The sequence below is a fragment of the Vulpes vulpes genome, chromosome 12, assembly GCF_048418805.1.
Source record: "Vulpes vulpes isolate BD-2025 chromosome 12, VulVul3, whole genome shotgun sequence".
Taxonomy (NCBI): Eukaryota; Metazoa; Chordata; class Mammalia; order Carnivora; family Canidae; genus Vulpes; species Vulpes vulpes.
Window position 1 is genome coordinate 149248030 of NC_132791.1, and position 23457 is coordinate 149271486.

The 23457-nt window shown below is 42.7% G+C and overlaps 1 protein-coding gene and 1 pseudogene across 2 annotated transcripts; both read right to left on the reverse strand.

The window, feature by feature from the left end:
* Positions 1-712: 712 nt before the first annotated feature.
* L1TD1 (LINE1 type transposase domain containing 1) lies at positions 713-20898 on the reverse strand. Of its 2 annotated transcripts, XM_072730751.1 has the most exons (4): positions 20846-20898; positions 19651-19733; positions 6003-7078; positions 713-2810 (listed from the first exon to the last, which is right to left on the reverse strand). In XM_072730751.1, the coding sequence occupies exons 3-4, from the start codon at positions 6978-6980 to the stop codon at positions 1164-1166; spliced, it is 2625 nt and encodes an 874-aa protein (XP_072586852.1). In that variant the 5' UTR covers positions 6981-7078; positions 19651-19733; positions 20846-20898; the 3' UTR covers positions 713-1163. The 2 variants fall into 2 exon arrangements, with proteins under 2 accessions (XP_072586852.1, XP_025862699.2); XM_026006914.2 differs by lacking the exon at positions 20846-20898 and having other exon boundaries at positions 19651-19839.
* A 1478-nt stretch (positions 20899-22376) lies between these two features.
* Positions 22377-23082, reverse strand: LOC112926018 (glutathione S-transferase Mu 1 pseudogene; annotated as a pseudogene).
* Positions 23083-23457: the final 375 nt, after the last annotated feature.

Sequence of the window (23457 nt, forward strand, 5' to 3'; positions counted from 1 at the left end):
AATTGGGGGGGTGCCTGGCTGGCTCAGTTGGTATAGACCAGGCAATTCTTGGATGTTGGGGCTGTATGTTGGCTGGAGAGATTAAAAATAAAATCAAAAAAAATAAAAATAAATAAAAAATAAAAATAAAATCAACAACTGGGAGAAGAGCAATCAGTTTTACTTTAGATCTACTGGCAAAGAAGCAGGATTTCCCGTCTACTGAGGATTCTTATGTTGGGCACAAGTGTCATCTTGCAGAATTTTACAAGAAACCTATGAGGAAGGAATGAACCCAGTTACATATGAAGGAACTGGAGATTCAAGTGGCATCATTAGTAACTTACCTCGGGTCACACAGTAGAGTAAGAACTCAAAGCCAGGTGTACTGAGGCCAGGGAATTTGCAATAGCAATCAGTTTGCAGAAAGGTCCATGAAGGTCAGAGTTAGAACAGATGACTTTTTAAAAATTAAATATGCTAAATAAGCCCTTATAATAGCAAAAGCCATAAGATGGTTACTTCATTCTCTTTTTTGTTTCTTATCTACACATTGCAAATCAATTTACTCTAAACCATTTAACAACTGAAAATACATTAATGTCCAACATTAGGAAAGAGATTTGATCTCTCCACTAGATGGGTTTCCACAATAAAAGGTAAAGATTATGAACTATGGAATGACAAAATATACCAGAAAATGTAAAGTAGAAAAGTAACCAAAGGAAGCATATTCAAAGGAAAAAGGTTTAATATACAGATTGAAGATTCACATCATGATAAAGGATATAAAGTTGAATACCTTCTTGCAATAAAAGTTCAAGTTTTGCATCTTTTCCTACTTATAATCTTTTTTTCCTGTGCTTTTCTATTGCTTTCACCCCACCTCTTCCTGTCTGTTTACATGGATTCTCTCCCTCTCCCCAGTAGTTTGGAAAGCCTACTCCTACAGAAGCTAAAATGATTAACACTAATTTTAATACACCCTTTAACTTCACCAACATCTAAGAAGCATCTGTAAAGTTCCTTTCCCCTTCTCCCCAAAGTATACTGTTCACGATCCATCCTCCTGGGTAGGATTGTGGCATTTTATTTTTGTTTTCCTTTTTGACTTTTGCTGTGAGAGGAAGGTAATATATATATATGTACTGTGTGTACAGGTTTATTATACTCATCCTAGATGGCTAAAGTATATCCTCCAGTAATTCTTTCAAAGAGGGTGTGCAAGAAACAAACTTTGTGAACTCTTCAGTATCAAAAAATGTCTTCATTTTACCTTCAAAATCAAATGCCAATTTGGCTGGGTATAGGATTCTAGGTGTAAAGCCTTTTGCCTGCAGAATTTGTATTATATTGCTCCACTGACTTCTAGCATCTAGAGTGTCCAATGATAAATCTGCGGTCAATCTGATTCTCATTCCTCTGTATGTTATTTCTCTCTTTCTGGAAGCCTTTAGGATTTTTTCTTTGTCACTAGAATTCCCAAATTTCACCAAGATGTGTCTAGGAGTGAGTCTCTTCTCATCAATCTTACTAGGTATTCGATAAGCACTGACAACCGCAGGACTTGAATCCTTTAGCTCTGGAAAGTTTTCTTCAATGATTTCGTTAATTATTTCTTCTGCTCCATTCTCTTTATTATCTTTTTCTGGAATTCCTATCAAACGGATGTTGGAACTTCTCGATCTATCCTCTATGTCTCTTGACCTTTCTTTATTTATTATCTGTTTGGCCATTTGCATTGTATCCTTAGAGAATTCTTCAATACGATCTTCTAGGCTGTCCATTCTCTCCTCAAGTGTATTTATTCTGCTATTCAGAACATCTATAGAACTTATTTCTAAGATCTCTGGAAGAGATTTTTTAATATTGGCAACCTCCTCCTGTAGCTCTCTAAAGCTGGTATTTACATTTCTTCTGAAGTTTTCTTCTGTTTTTTGTATTAAGTCTGTTTCTTTAGACGTTTGTGCAACTGTTTGTAGGGTTTTGTGTCGCTCTTTCTCAGTTTTCCTTAAAAGTTTGGTGATCCCTGATGGAGTACTCAAATTTGTACTTAAATGCCTTTTCTGCTTATCAGGACTTAGCTCTAGTGATGTTGAGGGAGAGGCCAAACGCAAGGTACGACAGACTGTCCCAATTCCTTGGTTTCTGGGCACAGCTGCTTCCTCTTTATTCTGGGCTTTTTGTACCATCTGGTATTTCACCAATTTTTTCTTCTCAAAGTCCCGAGCCAAATAATCACAGGCAATTTCTTTAAGTCCAACTGAGGCCTCTTTTTTCTCAATCTGGGAGGCAGTCTTTATATTTTCTACTTCAGAGTCCTCTCCTTCCTCCCAAGATAAGACTACTTCCATTTCCCACTCTGAACCTTCTTCCTCCTCTGGCTCAGAATCTTCTACCTCTTCAATTAAAACAATCTCCAAGTCATTACTGTTTTTTTCCTCAACTCCATATTTTGTATTTACCACAGAATGACACTGAAATGTTGAATCTGGTTTCTTATAGGATACTGAAGCCTCCTCTTCTCCTTCCTCCTCCAGCCCCAAAACCTCATTATTTTCCACCTCTTCTTCCAACTCAGAAGTGTCTTCCTCCTCCTCTAGCCCTGAAGTCTCTTCTTCCTCTTCCTCCAGGCCCGAAGCCTCTTCTTCCTCATCCAACTCTGAAGCCTCTTCTCCCTCCTCTTCCAGCTCTGAAGAGTCTTCTTCTGGCATCTCTAAATTCTTCACCTCCCCTGGCTCAGCAACCTTTACTTCTTTAACAAAGAGAAAGCTCAAGCCATCACTGACTTCCCCCTCAGCTCCATCCTTTGAATCTAATCGAGTTTTTTCCTGAAGTAAAAAAAAAGAAAACAAAACTTTGTATCCTGTGTTAAAGGAATTAATGCTTTCACTCTTTAAGTTTAACTGGACCACCATCTTAACAATTACCAAATATCTATAAAATTATTTAAGTATTACTTATTCTTGAATGCTTAGGTCCTCAAATAAGTTTCCCCTATGATCACACCATCACACCTGGTATTGGTGCAGCATTTGCAAATTTCCATGGAGTCATAACATTTAGTGTGTTCCTTCTATATTCCCAACACTGACTCTCAAAAACAACTTGTTAGTCAACGTCTGATTACATGCAGGACCCTAAGGTAGACACTCCTCTAACTTCAGGAACACTACCAAAACAAACAAACAAACAAAAAGCCCAATACTCATATTTATTTTTTCCTCAAAGGAAATAAAAGTAAATCTAGTATTTCTTAAATATCCCTCTTTGTAGTTCAAGCTCCAACCACATTACTCAAAAGGAAAGCATGTTTTGGTTAGTAGTACAGGCTCATTTGGTAGAGCACGTGACTCAATCTCAGGGTCATGAATTCAAACCCCACTTTGGACATGAAACCTACTTTAAAAAGATTGGCTTGGGGATCCCTGGGTGGTGCAGCAGTTTGGCGCCTGGCTTTGGCCCAGGGCGCGATCCTGGAGACCAGGGATCAAATCCCACGTCAGGCTCCTGGTGCATGGAGCCTGCTTCTCCCTCTGCCTATGTCTCTGTCTCTCTCTCTCTCTGTATGACTATCATAAATAAATAAAAAAATTTAAAAAATAAATAAATCTTAAAAAAAAAAAAAAAAGATTGGCTTGTTCAAATCCAGCTGTCATATTTGCTACTGGTGCATCAACTTGCCCTCTAGAACAGCATCTAAAGACAGCACTAAAAGAATAAATTAAGAGGGGCAGCCTGGTGGCTCAGCAGCTTATCACCACCTTCAACCTAGGGTCTGATCCTGGAGACCCAGGATTGAGTCTCATGTCGGGCTCCCTGCATGGAGCCTGTTTGTCCCTCTGCCTGTGTGTCTGCCTCTCTCCCTCTCTCTTTGATGAATGGAAAAATATTTTAAAAATATAAATAAATAAATAAATAAATAAATAAATAAATAAATAAAAGCACTATTTAAGATTGTTGGGAGGGTTAAATATGACAACCTAGGTACTGAGCCTGAGATAGTTATCTCTAATACAGAAACTGGCTCATAATATTCCTTGAAACCCTGTACGTACCTCTGAGCTTTTTAATGCTCCCTCTGTTACAGACTCTTCTGTATTTAGGGCTAGCTGATCACTATTTGTCCTTCCACCCCTCCTCCCCATCAACTGTCCAGGACAGGTTGGGTACCTCATCTGTGTAAATCTCTGGGGAACAGTTAAATTCTGAGGTTAGGTGAATTCTCAAAGAATTTGTTGATCCAAGTATATTTCCTAATTCTAGACTGTCAATTTAGAAATATTTTACACTTCAAAATGTTGGGAGGGCAAAAGAGTTGGATATTCTTTTGAAAACACATCAAAAATACTGGCTTGGGGGGCACCTGGATGGCTCAGTGGTTGAGCATCTGCCTTTGGCTCAGGTCATTATCCCAGGACCCCATGGGGAGCTTGCTTCTTTTCTCTGCCCCTCTGTCTTTCATGAATAAATAAAATCTTTAAAAAAATACTGGCATAGGATACAGGCCTCTGAGGATACAAATAAATGGAGGTATTCTGTGCTCATTAATTGGTAGAATATTGTTAAAATGTCTAAACTACTCAAGGCAATCTGCAGATTCAATGCAATCTCTACTAAAATTCCAATGCCACTTTTCATAGGAATATAACAATCCTAAAATTTGTATGGAACCACAAAAGACCACAAATACCCAAAGCTGTCCTGAAAAGGAATAAGGCAGGAGGCATCACACTCTGATTTCATGCCGAATTACAAAACAATAGTAATCAAAACAGTATGGTATTGCAGGATAGTTCACAAAAACAGACATACAAATCAATGTAAACAGAATAGAGAGCCCAGAAACAAACTCACATGTATATGGTCAACTAATATATGGAAAAAGGAGGCAAGAATATGAAAGGGAGATAGTCCCTTTAATAAATGGTGCTGGGAGGGGATCCCTGGGTGGCGCAGCGGTTTGGCGCCTGCCTTTGGCCCAGGGTGCTATCCTGGAGACCCGGGATCAAATCCCACGTCAGGCTCCCGGTGCATGGAGCCTGCTTCTCCCTCTGCCTGTGTCTCTGCCTCTCTCTCTCTCTGTGACTATCATAAAAAAAATTAAAAAAAAAAAAAAATAAATGCTGGTTATGGAGATAGTTTATAGAGGAAAATGACCCAGAAAGCAGAACATCTGGGATCTTTAAAAACAAAACAAAACCAGGACGCGAGTCCTGAGTTTTAAAAAAATAAAAAATAAAAAAATAAAAAATAAATAAATAAAATAAAAATAAATGGTGCTGGGAAAACTGGACAATCACATGCAAAAGAATGAAACTAGACTACAGTCTTACACCACAGACAAATATAAGAAATATACACACGCTGAAGATGGGAGATAGAGAATGTCTACAATATACCACAGGAACTACCTTTTAAGATTGGGATCACAAAAAATATTCAGAAAATAACCTAATGTGTTTTCAATGAAATCAAATACATGGGAACATAATCTAATCTAAGAAACCAAGATCTTTATACATGGAATGGGTAACAGCTAGATATTAACATAATGAACGCTAGAATAGGCTTTAGTAAAATAGATTTATTTACTTGTCCCTGACTACTAATGAAGACAACTTAGGACTACTTTATAAATTGAAAGTTGAACACACTTCTATTTGGTCATTTTTTTCATAATCCCATTGCATGAGGGCTTTTAACTGAATTTACTCAACTGTTTGTTTCTATTTTTCCCTTTTAATGATTTAAAAGCGACTATCCTAGTGTTTACCCTTAAATACATAACATTTAAATTTTTCTTTTAACATCTGTAATGATTATGTGCAAACTCTTCTCAAATCTAACCTCTTCCAATCTTCCAACACCACCCATTTAAAGAAAAAAAGCCTTGAAGTCATTACTCTTAAGGCCATACTTTTACTTTTAATTTTTTCTTAAAAATTGGTTTAAACTCTAGAAGAACTTTACCAACTATTACTTATTCTCTGCATATAAGCTCCACAGATCTGTATACTTACCACTTTTTCTTGAATTCCGTAACTTCTTCCTTTCTTTATCTTTTCATTTTGTGGGAGTACATCTTTCAGTAATTTGTTCATAAATGGTTTTTGGCTAATAAAATTGCTGAGACTTTGCATATCTGAAAAGGTCCTTACTTCACCATCACACTTAAATGTTAACTTAACTTGGCACAGAACTTTAGGTTCAAAATCATTTTCCCTCAGAATGTTGAAGACATTACTCCATTGCTTACTAACGTCCAGTGTTGCTGATGAAAAGTCTGCTGCCAACCTAAGTACTGCTCCTTCATCTTCTCTGGAGGCTTTTAGAATTTTCTCTTTATTCTCTAAATTCTGAGGGATTTTTTCCTCTCTTTTTTCTTTGACCTGTTCATCTTCTCCAATCTCTTGGTTCTCTTCTGTTACTTCTATAAGGATGCTACAATCTTCACAAGTGTTGTCTAAATTGCCTATGGCTTCCTCCACACTTTCCAGGACTTTGTCATTTTGTGATTCATCATGGGACAATTCCTTGCCTTGGTCCACACTGTAGTCCTCAGGTTTGTCTAATTTGCTACTCAGTTCACTTATTTCTTTTCTTTTAGAAGCCACATTTTCAGTATCTTCAACTATGTCAGAGTTTGCTCCTTCTATTTTCTCTACCGAACATGGTTTTTGTGTGGTTGAGCCTTTTATTTGTTGCCACTCCTTTTTGGTACTGGAGTTGTTTTTATTTTTCACTTCAGGTATTTTACTTTCTACTCCTAAAATTTCCATTAGGTCATTTTTAAAGGATTCTCTTATCTCTTCAACCATTAACTCCAGGCTTTCCATCAAGCCTTTAAACTTCATCAGCATAACTGCTGACACATCTTTGCCTTTTAAATCTAATACTTGAGCCATCTCCTGGTCTTCTAGCAACTGAATGCTTTCCCTATGGGTGCTACATTCCTGTTTCTTTGCAAGTCTAACAACTTCTGACTCTGCAATGGACATTGTGGATATGTTGTTTTATTTTCCTGAAGAGTAACTTTTGTTCTTGCAGGTCTGCTAGACTTTCCCAAACTCAAAAATCTTTATAATATATATATCATCTGAAACATAAAAACAAAAACAGAAACTCATTTACTGATGAATTCTTGAGAAGCACAATAATCAAGAATATGAATGTGGTTAAGTAAACCATAGTATGAGAACTCCACCACAATTTAATACAAAGGGTGACAAGATGGGTGTATGCATACTAACAAAAAAAAATAGAATTCAAAATTCATAAAAGATTAAGACCGCACTCAAGTAAAGCTTTCAATGCCATAAATCAACCAAATAGTAGATGAAAACGAATGACAGAAATTGACCAGTTTCCTATACTATTAACTTTGCTGCCTGTGTTCTCTGGGAGGATTAAACAGAGTACAAGAAAATGAACATTACTAAAAAGAATGTATCATACCCAATTCTTTAAGTTTAAGGCCTTGAATGAAATCTTATACAAAATGGAAAGAGAAGCCCCTTTCTTTGACGCAGAGGTAGTTAACATTAAGACTTTAATTTAAACATGCTCTCGGGGCGCTTGGGTGGCTCGTTTAAGATCTGTTTGTTTTTTGTTTTATTTTTTTTTTAAGATTTTATTGATTTATTCATGAGAGACACACAGAAAGAGAGAGAGGCAGAGACACAGGCAGAGGGAGAAGTAGGCTCCATGCAGGGAGTCTGACGTGGGACTCGACCCGGAGTCTCCAGGATCAGGCCCTGGGCTGAAGGTGGCGCTAAAGCACTGAGCCATCCAGGCTGCCCAAGAGCATGACTCTCTATTTTAGCTCAGGTCATGATCTCCGGGGGCTTGGAGCTCTGTGCTCAGTGGGGAGTTTGAGATTCTCTTTCTCTCTTCCTCTGCCCCCCCTCCACAGGCTCTCCCTCTCACATCAATAAATCAATCTTTTAAAAAAAACAAAAAACATACCCAGCTCTCAAGTCAATTCAGAATATTACTTTCCAGAATGCAAATATGAAGGCATACCCTGAGAGGAGCAGAAAACCCATGCCTACTCCCACCTCACAAAGGCCCCTTTATCTTTGCATGAGGAGACTCACTTAGGTTGTTCATTTTTGTTTTTCAGCATTCCACCCTGTGGTCCTGACCCTGCGTGGTGTAAAGGGACAAACCATCCCCATTCCTCATCACTCAGTTAACAGGGATAGGAAGCATGTATGCACAATACACACGCTTTGGACAACAGCGGGGATGCCTGTTCCTGAATCTTTTCCTCTGCAAAACATAGCAGGTATTCAAGTTCTACCCACTTGACTTTGCTACTGATACACTAACAGTTGTACCACCTGCCTTCAAGACCCAAACTGCTTGAACTTACAGGTATGAAAAGAAAAATTCCCTCCTCTGTAAGAGTATTTAGCAACTTAATGGAAGGAGATTAGGGTAAATAAACAAAAGTGCTAGCGATTATCAAAGAAGATGAGCAGAAGAGTAAAGGTTAATAGGACTCATGAGTACTAATAATAACTTTGAGGAACAGAACCAGAAAACCTTTCAAGCATCGAATGGAGGGATAAAAAACACAGATAATAGCAATAGATAACTCTCACTGGAATGAAGTCATCTGAAAAAAAAATCATCGGGTCGGGTTAATAAAAGATGCATATTTATCTATATATAGTATCGATAAAATTTCTGAATTCAGACATGAGCATAAGTCCCCAGAAACATTTATTTCTTTTTTAAAGGTTTAATGTCTTTGAGAGAGAGTGAGAGCATGAGCTGGGTGGGGAAGGGGCAGAGGGAGAGGGAGAAATAGACTCCCATCTGAGTGTGGAGCCTGACTTGGGGCTCAATCCCAGGATCCCAGGATCCCAGGATCCCAGGATCATGACCTGAGCTGAAGTCAGATGCCTAATCCACTCAACCACTGAGGCGCTGCCCACTACCCACACTTAGTGAGGGACTGTATACTAGTTACTGTGCTGGATAGGAAAGGAAAAAGATATTGAGTTAAAAACTGACACAGAGGGGTGCCTGGTGGCTCACTCAGTTAAGTGTCCAATTCTTTTTTTTTTTAATTTCTTTTTAAAGATTTTATTTATTCATGAGAGACACAGAGAGAAAGAGGCAGAGACACAGGCAGAGGGAGAAGCAGGCTCCATGCAGGGAGCCCCGATGTGGGACTTGATCCCACGTCTCCAGGATCAACTGCTGACCCACCCAGGCATCCCTAAGTGTCCAATTCTTGTTTTCAGGTCAGGTCCTGAGATCAGAGATGAAGCCCTGCATCAAGCTGGTGCTGAGCATGGAGCCTCCCTAAGAGTCTCCTTCCATCACTCTGCCCCCCTTTCCCCAAGAAGAGAAAACAAAGCAAAACAAAACAAAACAAAACAAAATAAAAACCCTGACATGAAACCTCCTCTGAAAGGGGGTAAATATCTAGGGAGAAACAAGTATCAAATTGCCATTGTGCCCACTTACAAAGTACGGGGTCAAGGGTCATAAGTGTCTATATCAGGTGTCATTTTATGTATTCAAGGGAGACTCAGGAAGGCTTCCCCTGCAGATGTAGTTCATAATGGAATGTGAGAAATAAGCAGCAGTTACATAGCAAAGAACAGAAGCAAGTACATTTCACGCAGGGGAGAAACTACCTGCAAGGCTGGAGCAAGCGTCTTGGAAGGGTAACCCATGGAGGGAGGGAGCAGGAGGGCCGGCTCTGGTGGATCTGGCTTCTAAACGGGGAAGGTCAGGAAAAAGCCAGGTTTTAAAGGAAGAGTACACATTTTGTTGAACTCATGAAGTGTGAAGTGCTCTCGCAATAATTAAGAGAACCAGATAAGCATGTCTAGAACCCAACCTAGTTTCTGCTCTGCAGATACACATTTGTGATTCATATGCCCATAGGCAGTTAACTCCATACCAACATTCCAAAAACAAAGGAAAAAAAATCATATCAGCATGAGATTTAAGAAGATGCTATAAGCCATTTACTGGGAGAAAATATTTCCCAAAGACCTATCTGATAAAGGATGGTTACCCAAGATATACATGAAACTCCTACAACCTAGTACAAAGAAAATGAACAACCTGATTAAAAAAATAGGCAAAAGACTAGAAGAGACACTGCACCAGGGATGATCTACTAACAGCAAGTCAGCATATGAAAAGATGCTCCATTGTGTGTCATCAGGTAAATGCAAATTAAAATAACTAGATACCACAACACGCCTATCAGAATGGCCAAAATCTGAACTACTAACATCAGATGCTGATAAGAATGCAGAGCAACAGGAACATGCATTCACTCTGTTGATGCAAATAAAAAATATTACAGCTACTTTGGAAGACACTATGGCAGTTTCTTACAAAACTAAATATACTCTTACCATATGACCCTACAATCATGCTCCTTTGTAATTCATCCAAAGGAGTGAAAAAACTTGTATCCGTTCAAAACCTGCATCCACCCTGAGAGGCTTGCTTACTTATTTGTTTATTTGTTTATTTATTTATTGAAAGATTTTATTTATTTATTTATGAGAGACACAGGCAGAGGGAGAAGCAGGCTCCATGCAGGGAGCCTGACGGGGGACTCGATCCCGGGTCTCCAGGATCATGCCCTGGGTAGAGGGTGGCACTAAACCGCTGAGCCACCCAGGGCTGCCCTGGCAGCCTTAACTGAGAAGGAACCAAGGTATCTTTCAGTAGGTGGATAAACTGTGGTACTATTCTTCATTGCTAAAAAGAAAGGAGTTAGTAAGCCATAGAAGACATGGAGGAGACTAATGCATATTACTAAGTCAAAGAAACCAACCTGGAAAGGCTACATACTGTAGGTTTCCAACTACATGACATTCTGGAAAAGTCAAAACTACAGAAAGAGAAAAAGATCAGTTCTCAGGAATTGAGGGGAGGGAGATAAACAGGCAAGAACACAGGATTTTTAAGATAGTGAAATTCTTTTGTTCTGTTTTTTAAAAAGATTTTATCTATTTATCCATGAGAGACACAGAATGAGGCAGAGACTAGACAGAGGGAGAAGCAGGCTCCAAATAGGAGCCTGATGTGGGTGGGACTGGATCTGGGGACTCTTGGATCAGGCCATCAAGCGAAAGTCAGAAGCTCAACCGCTAAGCCACTGGGGCGTCCCACTGAAATTCTTTTGTATGATACAGTTGCAGATACATGTCATCCAGTTGTCAAAAGTCACAGAAACTCAGAAAATTCACTCACCAAGAATAAACCCTAATGCAACCCGACGGACTCTGGGTGATAATGATATATATCGATGTAAATTCAATGATGGTAACAAATGTGCCACTAGGGCGTGGGATGCTGATCACAGAGGCTGCATGTGCGTGGTGGCAGGGAGCATATGGGAGGAGTTCTCTGTACTTTGCACTCAGTGTGCTGTGAACCTAAAACTGCTCCAAAAATTATGTTTATTAGTTACAAAAAATAAGCATGAAACACCTTGTCTGCATAAAAAAAAATAGAACTTTAGGGACTACTACAAAAAGGGATATAAGAATCATAGGAGGGCAGTCCGGGTGGCTCAGTGGTTTAGCGCCACCTTCAGCCCAGGTCGTGATCCTGGAGACCGGGGATCCAGTCCCACGTCCGGCTCCCTGCACGGAGCCTGCTTCTCCCTCTGCTTGTCTCTCTGCCTCTCTCTCAATCCTCTCTGTGTGTTCTCATGAATAAATAAATAAAATCTTACAAAAAAAGAAGAATCATAGGAACAGCTAATAGGTCATTCATATTGGGACAAAAAGGATACACACTTATAGTCACACAGTTCAAAAATTTCTCATTCTAGAAAAATCAAAATATGAAAAGTTATGATAGAATAAATTGAAAAGTGAGGCTTTCAATGTATGGCATTTAAATAGTAAAAGTTAGAGGCACCTGGGTGGGTCATTGGTTAAGCATCTCCCTTCGGCTCAGGTCATGGTCCCCTCGAGCTGGGGGTCCTGGGATAGGGGGGTTCACCTCACATTGGGGCTCCCTGCTCAGGGGGGTGGAGCCTGCTTCTCCCTCTCACTCTGCTATTCCTCCTGCTCGCACTCTAACTGTCTCAGAGAAATAAATAAAATCCTTAAAAAAAAAGAAAAAAAAAAAGAAGGGCAGCCCGGGGGGGTTCAGCAGTTTAGCACTGCCTTCAGCCCAGGGCCTGATCCTGGAGACCTGGGATCAAGTCCCGTGTCGGGCTCCCTGCATGGAGCCTGCTTCTCCCTCTGCCTGTCTGTCTCATGAATAAATAAATTGTCTTTAAAAAAAAAAAGAGAAAGAAAATAGCAGCAGATAAAATCCAACACTATTTAAAAGGATACACCAAGATCAAGTTGGTTTATTCAAGAATGCAGGGAGTTGCTATGGAAAACAATAAGGTGGCTCCTCATAAAATGAAACACAGGATGACCATATGATCCAGCAATGCCACTTCTGGATATTTAACCACAAGAACTGAAAACAAGGGATGCCTGGGTGGCTCAGTGGTAAGTGTCTGCCTTTAACTCAGGTCATAATCGCAGAGTCCTGGGATCAAGTCCCACATCAGGCTTTCTTCATGGAGCCTGCTTCTCCCTCTGACTGTGTCTCTGATGAGTAAATAAAATCTTTAAAAAAAAAACCAAACAAACTAAAAACAAGAACTAAGTAATTTGTACAGACAGAAGCTCTTTCTGCTCATGATTCCTGTCCCTGTGTTTTAGTAAAAACACCTTTCAGCAAGGAAAAAAAATGATTTGTACACCCATCTTTACAGCAGTACTATTCACAATGCTCAAGAGGTGGAAGCAACTCAAGTGTCCTTCAAAAGATGAAGGAACAAAATGTGGCATACACATACAATGGATTATTCAGCCTTAAAAAGGAACATCTGGGCAGCCCTGGTGGCTCAGCCATTTAGCGCTGCCTTCAGCCCAGGGCGTGATCCCGGAGACCCAGGTCGAGTCCCACGTCAGGCTTCCTGCATGAAGCCTGCTTCTCCCTCTGCCGCTCTCGTGCTCTCTCTCTCTGTTTCTCATGAATAAATAAATAAATAAATAAATAAATAAATAAATAAATAAATAAATAAAGTCTTTAAAAGAAAAAAAAAGAAACATCTGATAACTTGCTACAACATAAATGAACCTTGAAGACACGCTAAGCCAGTCTCAAAAGGACAAGTACTGTATGAGGCTACTTACATGAGGTACCTAAATATCATCGAATTCACAGAACAAGAAAGTACAATGGTCTTGCCAGGGGGCTGCGGGGAGGGGGAATAGGGAGATTGTGTTTAATGGTAGAATTTCAGTTTGGAAAAATAAAAGCTTGGAGATTGAGGATGGGGATGGTTGCACAATAATGCAAATAAATATTTAATGCCACTGAATTTTACATTTAAAGGATAGTTACAGTAAGTTTTATTGTGTGTGCTTGGTCACACTAAAAAATGCCCTAAGAGGGGCACTTGGCCAGTTCAGCTGGTAGAGCTTAGGGCTCTTGATCTCAGGGTTGTGAGTTCAAGCACCATGCTGAGCACGAAGCCTACTTAAAAAAAAAAAAAAAAAGAGGCAGAGTATGTAGGTGGCTCAGTTGGTTAAGGATTTGACTTGGGCTCAGGTCATGATCTTGGGATCCTGGGGTGGAGCCCCATGTCGGACAGGTGTTCACTGGGGACTCTGTTTCTCCCTCTCCTGCCCCTGCAGGTGTGTGTGCACACAGGCTCGCTCGCCCACACTCTCTCCCCCCTCTCAAATAAAATCTCTTAAGCTGCTACAAGTTTAAAAGCAAATAATTTATACATGTAATGTACTACACTGACTGCTCAAAAAAGAAAACATTAATAGTTGCAAAATATCTTAAACCTACCATTCACTTATGACAAAACAACTCAAATGACAAGCAGCAGGAGGTCAAAGGAAAAACGTATACAAAAAAATCTTAAGTCAGAGAAAAGGTCAAAAGAGAGAAAGAAACATGACTACTAATAGAAAAAGTGATCGATATTAGTTATTCATTCCTCCTAATAAAATAAACTAGAAAATCCAACACCAGGAGTTGTACCTGACGCTTAGTCGAGGCGACTATGAGAAGGCAGTGCATAAAGTCCACTGGGTAAGACTCCACAGTCCTCAATACTTCAGTGACATGGGGGCTGGGGACCTATTCCAGTTTAGAAGACCAAGGGGACCTATTCCTTATCCAGATCCCAGTCAAGCAAATCAACGTGGAAGGGCCGGAAATTTTGAATGTGGATCAACTATTAAATGATACTAAATATGAATTGTATTACCTATGATAATACTGTGGTTATTTAAGAAATGTCCTTATCTTTTAAGAGATAGAAGTTCAAAAGGCCCAAAATGGTGTCACATAGTCCCAACTCAGTAAACCAAGACTGAATGAATACTTAACATAACTGCAGTTTCAACCCAGGAAGATAACCTTTAAAAAGTTGATCAAGAATTTTCTGGTCAGGGAAGCCTGGGTGGTTCAGTGGTTAAGCATTTGCCTTCAGCTCAGGGAGTGATCCCAGGGTACCAGGATCGAGTCCCACATCAGGCTCCCTGCATGGAGCCTGCTTTTGCCTCTGCTTGTATCTCTGCCTCTCTGTGTGTCTCATGAATAAATAAACAAAATCTAGAAAAAAAAAAAAAAAAGAATTTTCTGGTCAGCACCAATACTCTGTCACATGAGCCCTCTCTTTCTTCTAAAGGACAAGGAGACAATACACTTATTAAAACACTTTTGTCGGGATCCCTGGGTGGCGCAGCGGTTTAGCGCCTGCCTTTGGCCCAGGGCGTGATCCTGGAGACCCGGGATTGAATCCCACGTCGGGCTCCCTGCATGGAGCCTGCTTCTCCCTCTGCCTGTGTCTCTGCCTCTCTCTCTCTCTCTGTGTGACTATCATAACAAACAAACAAAAAACGCTTTTGTCCTCAGATGGTGGGACCTCACCTGAACTAATCCTTTTTCTCTTTAGGACTTCCTTGTCCAGCCTTTAAAAACTTTTCCCTTTCTGCAGATCTTCGGTGCTCCCCTCTATTTGCTAGACAGGATGCAGCCCAGTTCCTGAATTAATAAACTTGTTTGAATTTTATTTTTTAAAAATACTTAAGTTTGTTTTTAACCTGAAACATGGTTGATATATAATATTATGGTAATCCAGGCATATAAAGAGTGATTAGACAATTACATATAGGGGATCCCTGGGTGGCCCAGCGGTTTGGCGCCTGCCTTTGGCCCAGGGCACGACCCTGAAGACGCGGGATCGAATCCCACGTCGGGCTCCCGGTGCATGGAGCCTGCTTCTCCCTCTGCCTGTGTCTCTGCCTCTCTCTCTCTCTCTATCACAAATAAATAAAATTAAAAAAAAAAAAAAGACAATTACATATATTATGATACGTTCACCATGAGTACAGTTACAACAATACTGAAGCTTTTAGGGCACCTTGGTGTCTCAAGCGGTTGAGGTCTGCCTTTGGCTCAGGCTGTGATCCCAGGGTCTCTGGGATATCTGAGGTCCTGGGATCAAGTCCATATCAGGCTCCCGGTGGGGAGCCTGCTTCTCTCTCTCTGCCTGTCTCTGCATCTCTCATGAATAAATAAATGAAATCTTAAAAAAAAAAAAAAAAAAAAAGATTTATTTACGTACTCTCTACACCCTCCATGGGGATCATGGAGATCAAACTCAAACTCAGAGATCAAGAGTCACACAGTCCACTGACTGAGCCAGCCAGGAACCCCTGTCTCCTAACTTAAAAATTGTTAAGAAAACCACTTAGCGGGATCCCTGGGTGGCTCAGCGGTTGAGCACCTGCCTTCGGGTAGAACTCCAGGGTATGATCCTGGAGTCCCGGGATCGAGTCCCACATAGGGCTCCCTGCATGGAGCCTGCTTCTCCCTCTGCCTGCTGGGTCTCTGTCTCTCTGTCTCTCATGAATAAATAAATAAAACCTTAAGAAAAATAAAGAACTTTTTAAAAAATGAAAAAAGAATACCACCGAGTTCTTCCAGATGAAACAGACTGCTCTGTGGGTCTTACAAAAAACATTAGAAGGGCACCTGGGTGTCTCTGTGGTTGACCCAAGCCTTTGGCTTGGGTGTGATCCCGGGGTCCCCAGATGGGGAGTCCCACATCAGGCTTCCGCATGGAGCCTGCTTCTGCCTGGGTCTCTGCCCCTCTCTGTCTCTCATGAGTGAATAAATAAAATCTTAAAAAAACAACAACAAAAAACAAAAATACTACTAGAAATGTAAAAGTATAAACAATATAGTCAAAAGTAAGAATTTTCCTTAAAGAGAAAAAAACTACAAAGTGCAAAATTAAGCATGAGAAATGATCCACTGCAAGGATTTTTCTAAAAAGCTCATCTGCCAATGTATGTTAATAAAAAAAAGCTGGGCAGCCCGGGTGGCTCAGCGGTTTAGCACCTGCCTTCAGCCCAGGGTGTGATCCTGGAGACCCGGGATCGAGTCCCACGTCGGGCTCCCTGCATGGGGCCTGCTTCTTCCTCTGCCTGTGTCTCTCATGAGTAAATAAGTAAAATCTTAAAAATAAATAAATAAAATTAAAAAGCTAAAGGAAATAAATAGTATCCCAGCCAAACTTATTCAGAGGCGGCTGGCGTTGTTAAGGTGTTGGGTGTGGGGGTGACTGGACGTGATTGACTTGCATTGGTTAGCAGGTCAAAATGCAGATCTGGGATCCCTGGGTGGCGCAGCGGTTTGGCGCCTGCCTTTGGCCCAGGGCGCGATCCTGGAGCCCCGGGATCGAATCCCACATCAGGCTCCCGGTGCATGGAGCCTGCTTCTCCCTCCGCCTGTGTCTCTGCCTCTCTCTCTCTCTCTGTGACTATCATAAATAAATAAAAAAATTAAAAAAAAAAAAATTTTTCAAAATGCAGATCTTCGTGAAAACCCTGACCGGCAAGACCGCCATCACCCTGGAGGTGGAGCCCAGTGACACCATCGAAAACCTGAAGGCCAAGATCCAGGATAAAGAGGGCATCCCCCCTGACGAGCAGAGGCTCATCTTTGCAAGCAAGCAGCTGGAAGATAGCTGCACTCTTTCTGATTACAACATCCACAAAGAGTCAACTCTCCACCTGGTTCTTCGTCTGAGGGGTGGCTGTTAATTCTTCAATCTTGAATTATTAGTGCCCAATGATGGCAGTGCTCTGCACTCTAGCCATTTGCCCCAATTTAAGTTTAGAAATTACCAGTTTTAGTAAGAGCTGAATCACTGGTTTTCTCAATAGCTGTTCAAAATGTTAATAAAAGTTTTGTTGCATGGTTAAAAAAAAAAAAAGTTGGTGCATTTCTTTACTGCATTCCTACCCCCCCCCCCCCATTCAGGGGCGCCTGGCAAGTCTTGATATCCCAGTTTGAGTCTGACCCCCACAGTGGGTGTAGAGAGGACTTAAATACATTTTTAAAAAAATCTTCTAATCAAGTATCGATCCACAAAGTAAAAACACAAACCCCTCATCAGATTAGTATTAGAACGGATAATTTTCTTTTCTTTTTTTGTTTTTAAATATTTTATTTATTCATTCATAAGAGACAGAGAGAGAGGCAGAGACACAGGCAGAGGGAGAACAGGCTCCATGCAGGGAGCCCAATGCGGGACTCGATTCCGGGCCTCCAGGATCACACCCTGGGCTGAAGGCGGCGCTAAACCGCTGAGCCACCCGGGTTGCCCTAGAACAGATAATTTTCATTAAATAGTTCTGAACTGCAAAAAAGCTGAAACAGAAGGGGGAGAGTAAGCTAAAACAGGTAAGTGATTCATAGAAGAGGGAATAACATTCTAAACCACCACGCGCACACACACACACACACAAAGTCTTTAATGTTTCTTGTAGTAAAAGTTCATATAAATCAATAAGCTAAAATAAAAAAAAAAAAAAGGCACTGCAACGCAATACCAAACATACGAAAAGCTGCCCAATCCCAGAAGATGAGGATATAAAAAAAAGAATCCCTTTTACCTCTCTGGGGTGGGAGCAGTTACAATTTTCCAGGAAATTGGAAAACCTCTTAAAATCAGGTATAATACATAATGACTCTCCCCTTGAGAATCTACACCAGGAATAAAACCACCTGTACCTAAGAACACATAGACAATGAACCACAATCCACCACGCGGTGCAACTATAAGCAGCCATTTACAGAGTATATTTGGAGACCTAACACGCTGGTTTGGTTTGGAATGTCCTTGATATAGTAAAAAAAAAAAAAAACAACAACAAGCTGCAGAGAACACATGCAGTAGAATTTTCATATATACACAAAGAACCAGCAGAAACGAAAAAGGATGGTATACATGAAAATATGCTCAATTTTATGAATCAGGAAAATGCAAACCAGAACAGATTCTAGTGTGTTAGAAAATGGATTACAGCCAATGCAGAGGCAAACCTCTGCCCTCTCCAAGCCTGAAAGGGGCACTGGGAATTTGCAGAACTTTTTTTTTTTTTTTGCAGAACCTTTTGGGTAATTAAACTGGGAAAAGCATAATGCCGTTTAGAAGGAGTTCAAGTTAGTCTTTTCCTTTATTCTTCTCCCCTGCACCCAGAAAAGACACCCAGACACAGCACACAATGATGCAATGGCAAACCAAACCCTGTGGCCACAGGGAATGGCCCGGGAAATATTAACTCTTCTTTTTCTGGCTAAAAGGAAATCCACAATACCACCAACACATTCAGGAAAAGAGAAAGAAAAGAAAAAAAAGAAAAGAAAAGAAAAGAAAAGAAAAGAAAAGAAAAGAAAAGAAAAAAGAAACCCCCCCCCCACACACAGAATTGGCTGCTCACTTTGAAAATTCACCACATAGGAAATGCAAGTAGATAATAAACATATGAAAAAGCAGTCAAGGCCAAGGAAATGCAAACCAAAACAAGATGGTCCATCCGGAGATTAAGGGGAAACTTATCCCCTGCCCCTCCCCCCCAGGGCCTTGGGAGTGTGAATTGCTAAAGATTTCTCGCCCCTTCTAACAGGTTCCAGCCTCTTGAGTGCTCTCCTAGGTAAATTCAAGTTTCTTAAGACCTAAAACCAAACTCATGGCTGCACTGATTAAAAACCTCCCAATTTTTCCTAAGCTTTTGATGGCAGTCTAAACCTGACCTGAAACTCGCCAAATCGAGGGGGGGGAGAAACTCGCTAAAGGTGCTCCAGCCTCAGCCTCTGCAAATCCTGTTTTCTTCCCTGATTAGGGATTGTGAGGCCAGAGTGGATATAATTTCAGGATGTCTGGGATCTTGGGCGGGAAGAGACCACCTATTTATTTTCATTCATCTCTGAGAGGAATTTAGCATTTGACATCAAAATAATACATTTGAGATACAGAACGTGCGATCTTCCTAACCTATTTCACAAAACCGAGTGGCGGGTCTAAACTACCTTTTAATTTGACAGAAGAAGGGTAAAAGCATTTTCCGATACCTGCAACAACTGAATCGTGAAACACCTCCGATTTCCAGGGGTGACCAAATCTGGGATCCCGCCAACAGGAGACAACCACAGCCCCAGGCACAGGATTCCCAGCCTACACCCGCTGCTGCAAGACTCCCAGCTCATCGGTCCAAAGGTCAATTGCCCAATTCACTCTGAACTATGCATCCCTGCCCTCCACTTCTCCAGCTTCTCAGCCACTCCACCAAGTCTCACCTGCTTACCCAGCGAAGACCGATCACTTGGAAGAAAGTTCTCTGCAGAACAGGACTTGGTCTTCTGCACAGCAGTCCCAGTGTCTAGAGTTCAAGCAAAGTCCATGATGCAGAATTTAAAGCTTAAGGTTTAGCATGTAGAGAAGTACTCCACTTTGTATATAGGAGGGGGGAAGGCTCCTTTCTAGCCTTTTGCTTTTCTAGCTGTGTGTTAGCTTCGATTTACAAGATCATAGGAATTTACGCAAAGATACAAAGTTACTGAGAGTCTGGGAGGGGAGGCTGGGGAGCCCTGCTGGGGAAGGCAGAGATCTAGGGCCCCGCCTGAGGGGGCAAGCGGACAGACAGGGGTAGAGGATGGTTTTCCTTTTTTGTGCTAGTTGGGGTCTATTTCCCAGGACACTTTGGCAGTAAATATATATTCACCGTTTGAAAAAGAATTCAGTTATTTCTAACAATGAAGGCGATGCAGAAAAAGTCACTACCTTCAAACCTATTCCCTTACTTGTACAGTTTTTGGGAAGTACTGCGAAGACGGGGTTGGGGATGAAGTTCAAGGCCTGGCATCCACGAAAAGGGGACAGACTTAACACCCAGGTCCGCCAGGCTCCAAAGCGCTCCCTCATTCCATCACTCCTCAAAGACACCGAGGAAGTGTTCACCTCCCCCACCCTTTTACTTATTTTAAAGATTTTATTTATTCATGAGAGATAGAGAGAGGCAGAGACACAGGCAGAGGGAGAAGCAGGCCCCATGCAGGGAGCCCGACGCGGGGTTCGATCCCAGGTCTCCAGGATCACGCCCTGGGCCGAAGGCAGACGCTCAACCGCTGAGCCACCCAGGTGCACCCCCCTCCCCCACCGACCCTTCTTTTAAAGCCCGTACGTAAGTAGTGCCTCCTTTCCTTGGCCTCACTTTCTCCTCCTGGCACTGCTATTTTACTTTTCTCTTCCTTTTTTTTTTTTTTTTTTAAAAACTCTTCCCACCCAACGTGAGTCTCGAACTCACAACCCTGACATCCAGCGTCTCGTGCTCTTCTGAGCCGGGTGCCCCGGCACTGCTATTTTAACGCCGCAGCTCTGCGGGGAGGGGAGGCTGAGGAAGGGGCCTCTGCCACCGGCCCGTCGGGAACAAAGCAGGGCGCAGAGCCCGAGGGGCCCCGCCGCGCCCGTCCCCCCGCACCTGGCCAGCCTCACCTGCAGAAGGGATCCAGCCTGCGGACGCACGGGCGCGCCAAGGGAGGAGCGAGGGTGGGCTCAGCCGGTTTTGCCGGCTCCTCCCCTCCCCTGGCGGAGTCGGGAAGATTCTAGTCCAATCCCCTCGCGCCCTACACTCCCGCGCCCGCCCCCCCCCCCGCCCCCCGCCACGCTCCTCCAGTCCCCAAGCACCTGCTGACTTCCCCTTGCTGCCCCCCGCCCCCCAGCTCCAACCTCCGTTCGGAGTCCTCGGAGCCCCGGGCCCACCCTGCCCCACCCCGCCCCACCCCGCCCCCAGGACCTCCCCCTCAGCCAGCCCCCGTCGCCCTCACCCCCGCCAGCCCTGACAAAAGGCTCACATCTCAATAAGGGCAACACTAATTGCCTAGTTTATGCTGGCGGTAAGCCCAGCGTTCAGTCTCGAGTCCTCTCTCTTCTTCAATCCCCACAGTCAGATCCAAACCCTTGAATCTGTCCGCTCTCTCCCTCTGCGTGGCCCCTCTGCTGCCCTTGTCCACATCATTCCTTTTTGAGTGCCTCAGGGCCTTCCTATTTCAGGTACAGTAAAATCCTAACCCCACATCCCATCTTGGCTCCCTCTTTCACGTTGTCTTAGTTCTACTCCTCATTACAGGTATACAGTCTCCTTTTTCCTCTCCGGAAAACACCGAAAGTCTTGCCTCAGGGCCTTTGCACTAGCTGTTTCCTTTGCGAGTTGTATTTCCAGTTCTTTCACCTCCTACTTCTTTTTTTTCTTTTTAGATTTTATTTATTTATTCATGAGAGACACAGCGAGAGAGAGGCAGAGGGAGAAGCAGGCTCCATGCGGGGAGCCCGACTTGGGACTCGATTCCGGGTCTCCAGGATCACGCCCTGGGCTGAAGGCGGCGCTAAACCGCTGAGGCACCCGGGCTGCCCCCACCTCCTACTTCTTTTCTTTTCTTTTCTTTTCTTTTCTTTTCTTTTCTTTTCTTTTCTTTTCTCTTCTTTTCTCTTCTTTTCTTTTCTTTTTTTCATAGTGCTCAAGGCTTTACTGGGGATTAGGCAGGGCTGGGCAGGGACCACCACGGGGGAGCAACACGGGCACACCAGGTCACACCAGGCTTCAGGGCAGTGCTGGGGAGCTCAGGGCCAGGCTCTGCAGGAGGGGTAACACTGGGGAAGGAGGAAAATTGCTGAAGTGGAGAGCTGACGTCAAGGGCCTTGATGAAAATAGGGTTGGGGGATCCCTGGGTGGCGCAGTGGTTTAGCGCCTGCCTTTGGCCCAGGGCGTGATCCTGGAGACCCGGGATCGAATCCCACGTCGGGCTCCCGGTGCATGGAGCCTGCTTCTCCCTCTGCCTATGTCTCTGCCTCTCTCTCTCTCTCTGTGTGACTATCATAAAAAAAATAAATAAATAAAAATAAATTAAAAAAAAAAAAAAAGAAAGAAAATAGGGTTGGGAAGGAGAAAAGGGGGTCAATAGGTATTTCATGGGGACAAAAAATGTAACAAAGGACAAAAAAGCAGGACACCTGTTCTGGTACACAGAGCAAGCACAGCTCCAGCTCCTTGCTGGCATCTCCTCCCATGCCCCCCCTACTTGTTGCCCCACATGGCAATCTTTAGAAACAGAGGGCCTGGGACCAAGCGGCTGGACTTCATGTAGGCAGAAATGCTCTTCAAGCCCTCAAAGCGAGCCATGACTCCTTCAGGTTCGGGAGCGCGTCCAGGGAAGTGGGCTCAACTATGCGGTGCAGGTCAAGGATGTCGGAAACCGGGAAATCCGCATGGGTGAGTTTCTCCCCTGCAAACCAAGGCCTCTTCCCCAGAAGCTGTGAGTAGAGCTTCATCTTGTCAGGGTTTGCCTTCACGTACTCAGGCTTCAGTTTCTCAAAATCAGGGCTGTAGCAGATCCTGGCAAAGTATATGGGGTGTCCATAACCTCATTCTCCAAAACGTCCACACGAATCTTCTCCTCTTCCGTCTCCCCACATAGGTTGTGTTTGCCAACAATGTAGCGAAGGATGGCGTTGCTCTGGGTGATCTTGTGAGCCCCATCAATTAAGTAGGGCAGATTGGGGAAGTCCAGGCCCAGCTTGAATTTTTCATTCAGCCACTGGCTTCTGTCATAGCCGGGAGCGTCCCCCATCGTGTACTTCTTCTCCTCGTGGTGCGAGTCCGTGTACTCCAGGAGCAGGTGGGCCGGTGCGCCAGCCTGCCAATGTCCCAGTAACCCAAGATCATGACCATGGTGCCGGATTTTTGCACTGAGTGGAGGGCCCTCCTACTTCTTTTCATGTTCAGGTCTCAGGTCACATGTTAACTCCTCCAAGAGGCCTTCCAGAACCCTTTCCTTTTTTTTTTTTTTTTTTTTTAAGATTTTATTTATTTATTCATGAGACACACACACACAGAGGCAGAGACAGGCAGAGGGAGGAGCATCAAGATGCTCAACCTCTGAGCCACCCAGGGTCCCTGATTTTAATGTGTTCCATTTGAGTGATTTTATTAATAAATGTCGGAGAGGCAGAGGAATTTTTTAAAAAGACTATGTGAAAACATGATTGCAGCCATTTAAAAATTTGGAGAGAAAGTCCCCAGTAGAGAAACTGCTCACTCCCCTTTGGTG